This window comes from Notothenia coriiceps, unplaced genomic scaffold (genome assembly GCF_000735185.1).
Source record: "Notothenia coriiceps isolate Sejong01 unplaced genomic scaffold, NC01 NC01_scaffold00025094, whole genome shotgun sequence".
Lineage (NCBI taxonomy): Eukaryota > Metazoa > Chordata > Actinopteri > Perciformes > Nototheniidae > Notothenia > Notothenia coriiceps.
This window is the reverse complement of record NW_011357795.1, coordinates 78,404-87,774: the sequence shown is the minus strand read 5'-3', so window position 1 is coordinate 87,774 and position 9,371 is coordinate 78,404. Positions and strand designations below refer to the sequence as shown.

The following is a 9,371-nucleotide window of genomic DNA, read 5'->3' as shown; positions in this document are numbered from 1 at the left end:
GAAGGTTGTTCTGCATGTAAACGGTCTGCAGAGTCACAAACCCTCAAAGTACACTCTGTCGGGAGTAAAACTCTAACACAGAAAAGACGTGTCTGTGCTGCCCCAGAGCGCCTCGTTGGAGATCTCTCTTTTACCATTGTTTGCTTCTTGGGAACTGTGACGTGCCCATACCCAAATGGACGCGGCGAGGCTGTGAGTCGGTGTGTGAGCACACACACAAACTCCCAGCCAGGCTGAGGGTGTGTGTGTTCGGGCTGGGTTTCGCTGTGTCTCGCTGTCTCGCAGACGGCCACTACATACTATACAGAGATGCTTTATGAGAAACCAATGTGATTTTGGAAAATTGCACAATATACATTTATTTTAGTAGACCTCAACAATGGAATTATGATCAGTAGAAATGGCCATGACATGGGACCTTTAATAGTTAAAGAGAGAAATGTATGATTGCAGAATGCCTCACTATCTTTTAAAGAGGGTGTATTATGACATCTTACTCTTTTACTGTTCTTGCACATCAGTTTGGGTAAGTGGAGTAACAGCCGACCCACAAACTGGGAAATAGGACAACCCTGTCAGTTTTCTGTGGGTGGCCTCGGTCAGAAAGCATAAGATTAAACATTCATTTTTGAATCTGCTCTTTAGGAAAAACCACTCGCTGCATTTGAGTATCACAGGTCCATCAATTATTCATACAAAATAGATAAGAACAATAAAATCCAATACAAAGGGGTGTATGCATTTTCTTCGGGGGGCTCTTAAAGAGACAGGCGCCAAAACAAAGTGTTTTAGAAAGAGCCTAGATATAGAGTGATAGTTCGAGAAAAATAATGTGTTTTTAAAAAACATTGAAGCCTGTAAACATGTTCTAAAAGGAAACAGGTAATGCAAACACAGCCCTAATAACCATCTTTATTACTGGACTGAATTGAGCTCTTCAGAATCAAGCTCCAGTATTTATTTCCCCACAGTAATAGGCCAAGACTACTTGCTCTGCTCTAAGATTATTGCAACTTTTTTTAGCCCAATTTCTTATAAATTATAATCATATTTGGCAGCTCCATGTAGTGTAAACATGTTTTGTAAAATAGCGACGTCTGGTAGTCCCATGTTGGAAGGGCTGGGTGTTTTGTATGTATCTGAAAAACGAAGTAAACCTGAATATGCTATAGAAAAATAAATTGAAACGTTTAAAGCAGAAACAGATGAGGCTTGTCTATTCAACCTTAATGTCAGTGACTACCCCATACATGTACAATTGTGTAGTTGTGATCAGCTAATCAACGGGTAGCTTGACTCTATCCAAATGTCGCTTAATCTGTGTCCTATTTTTGAATATTGAGCCGAATACAGAGCGATGGCATCGAGAAATGTAAATATGTTAAGTATAAGGTTACTTGAGAGGTGATGGATCCCACTGTTCACCCCGCACTGCTTTTATTTCCCTCACATTCTGTGCTCAGCTTGCAGTCCGGCCTCAAATTAACCAGTCTCCTTCTGCTTCATGCTGGGCACCATTTACTATGTACTTGACGTCTTCCTTCCTGCCCCATTATGTGCAAATTGGGCTAATCTTGGCATACAATTAGAAAGTAAAGTCACTACAGAAATCAAATTTAAAGATATATCCGACATGTCAGCCTCCATTTTTCAGATTCCATTTCGTTGCATCAAGCTTTCTCTTTGCTATTTGTTTGTTTTCCTTCCTGCAAGGTGAAGAAGGGCACAGCATTCATGTTATCCTATCCTCCCCCCAAGTGCTGAAATCTTCCTCCTCCTGCCATGTCACTTTTCTATTTACCACCCTTCACACCGTGCAGCCCTCCTCTTCCTCTCTCATGATCCATCCAGCTTACTGATTGCGTCACCCATGGCAACAACAGCTTTGAGGACTGTCACCATGACAGAGCTCATTTGTCAGATTTCCGATCTAGTGTTGTTTTGTCTAGTAATCAATCCCCCCCACCAACCTCTGCTGTGAGCTCTCACTGTGAACGAGAGAAGCTTAGAGGACGGATCTATAAATAGCCCCGTTGTGTATACTGTAGGTGTTTCATTAGCTGTCAGCACACTGGATGTGTCCCCTGAGAGACGGCTGCTGCCACCTGCACCGCCGCTGGTTAGCTGAGGATAGCACCATGTGTGTTGATGTTAGGAAGATAGGATCAATCAATCAATCAAACTGTATTAATCCTGCAAGGAGCACTTGGTTATGAGCAGCTTATGTCACGTACACAGGCAGGAACATACGGGAAGAAAGCACACAGCCTGGATGTGGATCGTTCCAATTTACACGATAAATAGTTCATAGCATCACAATAAATAAGTAAATAAATAATCAAGAATTTCAAAGTTTGAGTGCAGAGGAGATGAATGATTTTGAAAAGCGATTTGTCTTAAAGGTCCCATGTCATGGCCATTTCCACTTATCATAATTCCATTGTTGAGCTCTACTAGAATAGATTTATATTTATAACTCACTTTGGTTTTTCTCATACAGCATCTCTGTGAACTACGTGTATTCACTGAATTTCACTCTCTGCCCTTAACGGCTCGTTGTAGCTCCAGTAGCTCCAGCCCCCACCCTCCCTGTGAGCACAGTGTGCTCTGATTGGTCGGGACGTTGTGAATCGCGCTGAGCTCCGTGGAGGTGTGGTTTCCTTGTTTAGCGACAGCGAAACACAACCAAACTCACTCTGAGCACACACAAAGTCACAGCATAGCCGAAACAATAAGTGTGGCTTGATATTGAGTAAGAAAAAGGTTGATAAACGCTGTGAGAATGGGTCTGCAGAGAGAATTTCTCCGCGATCCCAACTGTCTGTTATCAGCCTGCAGCCAGGGAGGAGAGATCAGCAGAGCTGCCTGCACTGAGTGTGTGTGTGAGGAAGTCCGTGGATTGGTCAATTTGGACCAATCAGCAGGGGCTTAACGTAACAGCTCCGCGGACGTATCGTAACGGCTCCACGGATTGGTCCATTTGGTTCCGGGTAACGCATGACATCNCACAAAAGTCACATCTGCCGACCAACGAACTAAAGAGAGTTTAGACCGTTGTCTAACCGCGTCACATTAACATGTCATTCGATGCGCTCATGACTTATTCGAAATAAAACAAACTAGGTTACGACGTGTTGACTTGACTAAGGTTCGACGACACTTTCTTTCTTCGTGCTATAGGTACAACCTATCTCTCCCAAGTTTAAATTTATTTTTTTTATTGGAATTCCCTGTTGAACTACCGCAAAAAGAAAAGAGACGCTTCGCCGCTACGCCCAACCGCTCAATCCTTCAACCTAGCCCTTTTGTAGCATAGCCCGTTTACTTTTAGTTTACTCAGCCTTCGTTCGTTTTCCACTAGCCCTGTAAGGGATAATGATTGTGGACACAAAAAATCCGATACAGGTCAGTATTCACGACGACCTATGCGTGTATAGTGTGAATAAAATAGTGCAACCTCTGTGTCCGCTTCAGAGTAGATTATAAATTCTAAACCGTTAGACTCGTTGCGAGGTTCTGTCCTCAGTCACACTATTCTGCCATTGGAAGAATTCTATAGACCTTGTAGTGACTTATCACGGTTTGGGAGTACCTTTCCTCCTACAAGACTTAAAGTACTGCGTCACTTTTCCAAAGATCAGGTAAAGGACGAATAGTTTTGATATATCACACAAATCGTCCTATATGCAGTACCCCTCTTTAGGGGTGGCTCCTCACTCTCCACCTTTTATTTCTAAAGACTGAACCCAGTGTTCCGTCAACATTAGTGAACAAACGAAGGAAATCTTCATTTGCGTCCGGAAAAGCGATTATTAATCTTACAAGAAAGGTAGCTGATTCGACATGGAACGTAGATGTTTATAGTGATTATACATCCATTTTCTGTACACAAACAATTATCGAGTAGCTGTGGTCCCATAAACTCCCCTTTGCAGTAGCTCATGATTAGTCTCATCATCTCGTCGCGTTTCTTTTTGGTGTATAGTCCTCCTACGCACCAGTCAGTCATTTATAGAAAATTCGACTACGTCATTTGGAGACGTGACGTCTTCGAGACACTACGACTCCCTCTTTTGTGTAGCCACACTTCTCTCAGGAAAGACTTTCCGCTCCTTCTCAGGCATCGGAACTAGCGTAGCTCCGTGACTACCGGTTCCAGGTTTTCCCTCTCCTCGAGTCACCTCGTAGACACAGGTTCCAGCTTCTTCTTTCCAGGAGACGTAAGACCGTATGTTGTTGTGACCGCATATATCTCACCTAAGTAGGTGATCCCATTATGTGCGCCTTGCGATGATAGAGAAATCTACTATGACCACTCAATAGCTAGATAGTAACCATAATAATGCTCGTACCGCGGAAAGTTCGGAGTTGAATAAGAAGAGAATCCTGCCCGGAGTCCAACTTACATATATAGTTAGAATAATAAAAATTAGTGTTCGACTGATAAGCATCGATACCTGGGTTCCGCGGTCACCTGCTTCCTTGTTTGGGAGAGCGGTGCAAAGTAGTTCTGACCGGTGAAGCCGTTAATTTTCACGTCAAAGGGGGCACGACCGCAACATGCACGCACAGCGCACTCATCCCCGAAGTGACTAATAACCTTTTTTTACGACTGTAACGCTATAAAAAGGGGACAGCTAATACTAATATAACGCTAGAGTCAATAAACAAAAAGGCGTTTGGTAGGAAGACTTGAAACTACGATATTTTACACCATAAAACAAATTGCTATAAATTGCCTACTTCCTAAAATCGTGCCTGAAGACCTAGAATTCAATACGTCTCGTTGTTCGACTCGAATCGAGCCAATAGGACGACACTACAACTAGTTCTTGACTTAACACTAACCCCAAACGACACGTACGTCTCGGTTTTCTCCAAAAGGAAAACATCGTTCGTCGTTTTATTAAGATTAGTACTACCAACTCAGTAAACGGATGAATTGATAGTCTGCAACGATTGTTTTTCTTTTTTTACACTCAGAATTTAGCGGACGTAGCGTATTGCGCGTAATAGCAGTGTGTGTGCTGCCCATACATAGCAACGCGGATCTACCACTCCATAAAATAAATGTGAACATACACAGTAATTACCTGTTACTTTAGCAGAGACTTAGATAAATCACTGCAAATAGGTCTCACTGATTAATCTGAAGTTATAACATCTGTACGGAGGCACTCGTTTAACCCAAATACATAAAAAAGGTTCTGTGGAACTGCACAACTGTCTTCCCCCCTCCCAGCTTCAGACGACTAACCATCTACCGGGCGATAGAGGGACGCGTGGCAGCGACTAATCAATGTTGTCTTGTTGTTTACAACAAGAAGGACGGAGAGTTTATACCTCCTAAAAGAATATAAAACAGGTTATAATTAATATAACCTCCACTTAAATTCTCTCCAATTTTTTTTTAGTGGTAACCGGAAAGACCTTGGCGTCGCCTGTAACAAAATGATTAGGGTATGTGAATAATTGGTTAACTTGATTTTAATTGCTCGACTTTTAGATATAGAGTTCCAGGTTAACATAACGAAAAGGAGCCAATAATGGGCAGGCGGAAGACTATACTTCCCAAAATACGTACATTTCGCCAGCACGTCTCAGTGCTTGGGAGTTTCATTGGGACATGCTCATTTTAGATTGTGTCTTTTATGGAGGGGTTTTGCGAGCAACCTCTTATGCAGTGAACAGAAAAAGAGTAACCTAAGAAGCCCATGGCGCGTGACTGAGAAGCAACACATACATGATGTTCTGTAATTTGAAACCAAAACTAAGGCCTCAGGATGACTTTAAGACTTGAACATGGTCATTTTGTTTGTAACATTGAATACAAAATTTAAAAAAAGGTAATTTAAAAAAAAAAAGAAAAATAAAAAAAATCCCGATCCCCGATTTTTTTTCTACCGATTCCGATCTTTTGAAAATCACGTGATCGGCTCCGATCCTCGATCACGTGATCGGATCGGGACATCTCTAGTTAGTAATACTGTTAACAACGGCTTCGATCCATTAGTCCCAGAAAGCTGGAACAATATTAAGACCCTGGACCTGTCCCATGTTAAAGTGCTGTAAACATACTTGGTAATTGTACTGTCGTCCATCTGTGTATCTTTCTGTAATTGGATATGTTGCAGTGGTCAAAATTGCTTGAGTATATCAGATTAGAAACTTGATGCTTCCTTTCAATTTCTTAGTAGAAAAGTAGACAGCATTAGATTGTAGTAAGGGTACTTCTAAGTTATTAACCTCATAGCATAATTAGCATAAGGATTATAATGGTTTTATCATGCTTTTAGAGGGTGTATTGTTACATTTGTAATAGCATTTGTTTTGAGTGATTGACTCATCCTAATGATGGCTGTGTCCCCAGGCTTGTGGACGACCGCTGTGTGGTGCAACCCGACACTGGAGACCTCAACAACCCACCCAAGAAATTCAGAGGTAAGGCCTCAAAATCTATAGTAAATGTCAGGATTTTCAGAAAGTTGAGGGTTTCATAACTGTGTCTGTGGTAATTCTTCTTTTTTCAGAAGATTAGGTCAAAGCTATTGTTGCGATTGGACTCCTTTGTTTACTTCTGTAACATAGTGACATCAACATGTAACTCTAACCCTTCTATTGGTGGCGGTTAGCAAATCACAATAGAGCTGGCCAGCTAACCAATCAGAGCATACTGGGCTCTGGTTTCAGACAGAGGGTGAAAAGAGGAAACAATAATGACCTTTTTTAAACATTTAAAGTATGTAAACATGTCACAGTAGAGGCAGGCATACAAATATGAACTAAAATGGAGCATAATGTCTCCTTTAACCTCCATATCTATTTTCCAATGTGGTGTTTGGTGTTACCAGACAGGTCAGGTGAATTTTAGGAGTTATAAAAGCAGCTCTGGAGTATCTGATTCCAAAACATTGAAGGGAAAAACAATGATAGTGCCTAAGCTGTTAACTGATCTGTCAAAGGTCAATATCTCCAAGCTAACATCTGATCATACTAGATGGCCTGACAGCTGCTCCTACATTGATTGTGCAAGCCTCCAAGAACTCCTTTAACAACAGACACTTTGTCCTCACATTTCTCGTTGTTGTTAATCTGGGTTTTAACTGCCACTCAACCGATTCCCGGAAAAGATGTATCAAAATGTTTACTTTTTCATAACCCCGCATACCTTTTGTTTATTGTTGTGGCATTCAAAACAACAAGCTGCAGGTTTGGTTGTAGACTTTTTTTCTTCATTCTCAATACACCTGAATCAGAATTCTCATTATGTGCCAGCTAAGCAATCAGAGCAGACTGGGCTCTGGTTTTAGACAGAGGGTGAAAAGAGGTGCTGCGGCACAGGAAGTATGAGAAGAATAAATACCTTTTTTTTTTAAACATGTCACAGAGAGGATACAATTATGAACCTGCACGAGTATTAAAGGGCCCCTTTAAGGCAAGAACAGTCCATACGTAGTAACAGGCTTATGTCATTTCAGTTGGGCGTTGGTTGTCTTTTTGATTTGTTGTTTCTCATGTTGTTGAGGATTGCATTTCGTAAGGGTTGTTTGGTTCAGATTGATTTCTATTGCTGTTGTATTTTTACTCAAAAGTAATAGTAGATTAAGTGGCTCTGCTGGGTGAGGGCCCATTTCTTTTTCAGATCTGCTTGAATTATTAAAGGCGGTTTTTGTTCACCAGATAAAAAAGAAATGCTCTTAGGCGATTATCAACCACAAATTCATTTCACTCTGGCATTCCACCGAAAGGTGCTTCCCTGTGTTGGGAAATATATTGTGTTTCCTGAAACCGTTTTGAGATGCTTAGTTATATTTGCATATTATCTGGTTTGAGGCCTGCATTTGAAATAGAGCTTGACTGCAGACGTGATCATTTGTTAGCTTAAATGCGAATGACCTCTGTTGCTTTCAGATATCTGTCTTAAAAGAACATTTGGCACGCCGTTAGACGACCAACAGCTGTCTGACATAAGACAGGAAGGATAAATTGTGCAGTTTTATGGAAAATTCTGACCCTGTCATCAGTCGTAAAAGAAATATATGATTATCTGGCCTGCTGACAACAGATGCAGCTAATATAGTAGCCACTAAGAGCCTAACATCATTGGCTGCCACTTCCTAACAAATACATTTCTATATATATGTTGGCAGGTTTCCAAAATAAGTTTTAAATGAATTAGTCAGGTGTGAAATAACACCACTGCCAATTTCCATTTACTTGGAACAGTGCACTTTCCAAATTGATGAAATTAAATTGACCTTTTATTTTCTGTCGGAAACAATGAAGGGCCTTATTTTTCATGTCCCTGTCATTGTCATAATTGGTACTCTAGATTGATGGTCACAAGGAACAGGAACACGCACACACAGACTCACTGACTGTGAAACTAATTTAGTTGTATATCATGTTGCCTTTTCAGATTATTTTTGACCTGGCTAGCTTTGAATAATAGTACATAAAAAAACTGAGATACATTTAAAGGTGGGGTATGTCATTTATTTCAGAAACACTTTTTTGTTATATTCCATGGAATGCTCTTAACATCCCGATAGCAATGAATACATTAAATGCTTTGACAATAAATACATAAAAACATCTGTGGAAGCCGTGGCGCTGTAAAAAGCACGACCAATCATCTGAGCCGGCCCGGCTAAAATAACTGGATGGCCTACCTGCCTGTCAGCCTTCCATCTGTGCACAAACTTATCTCGTGCCCTCATTGGTCATCTGCGCGTCCGTGTGTGTTGGAGGAGGGGCTCTGTATGGAAGTCTGAAGGAAGGGGCCGATTTTGTCCGGTTGTGTATTTTCAAATTCTAGCGCACTCGAGCTGGTTTCTCCACAATTACATAACCCACCTTTAAGTACCAGTATATATTTTTCTCATTTTGAAGAAACGTATTCCTTAAAGGAGAGGTGTCATGGCCATTTCCACTGATCATAATTCCATTGTTGAGGTATACTAAAATAGAAAAATACTGTGCAATTTTCCAAACTCACATTGGTTTCGCATACAGCATCTCTGTAAAGTATGTGTATTCAGCAGTATTGACTTTCTCCACTAAACGGCTCGCTGCAGCTCGCCGTTACGGGTGCGTGTTCGTAAGCAGGGAGTCACGGGCGAAGAGAATCAAGATGGATGATGACTGTTTCACCAACGAGGGGCGTTTTGGGGACGGGGTATTTTCGTGTGTTTAGAGTTTTAAAAGAAAAAACCTCGGCTACGAGGGTGAACTGTTTAGGGTTTTGACTCTGCGAGACCGGTTTACATGCGAGGAAAAACGCGTTCATCAGCACAAGGGGACGGGGTAATAGACGCGGAAAGCGCGGATGACGATGTGCACCTTTAAAAGTTTGCGAGACACTGAAAAGT

The 9,371-nt window shown here is 41.4% G+C and overlaps 1 protein-coding gene across 1 annotated transcript in view; it reads left to right on the top strand.

The window, feature by feature from the left end:
• The first annotated feature begins 2,075 nt into the window (after positions 1 to 2,075).
• LOC104955987 (inositol 1,4,5-trisphosphate receptor type 1-like) overlaps positions 2,076 to 9,371 on the top strand; it is a 56,282-nt gene continuing 48,986 nt past the window's right edge. The window contains exons 1-2 of the mRNA XM_010783407.1: positions 2,076 to 2,119; positions 6,371 to 6,441. Of these exons, the coding sequence (XP_010781709.1) occupies positions 2,076 to 2,119; positions 6,371 to 6,441 (115 nt within the window). The remainder of the gene's footprint in view (positions 2,120 to 6,370; positions 6,442 to 9,371) is intronic.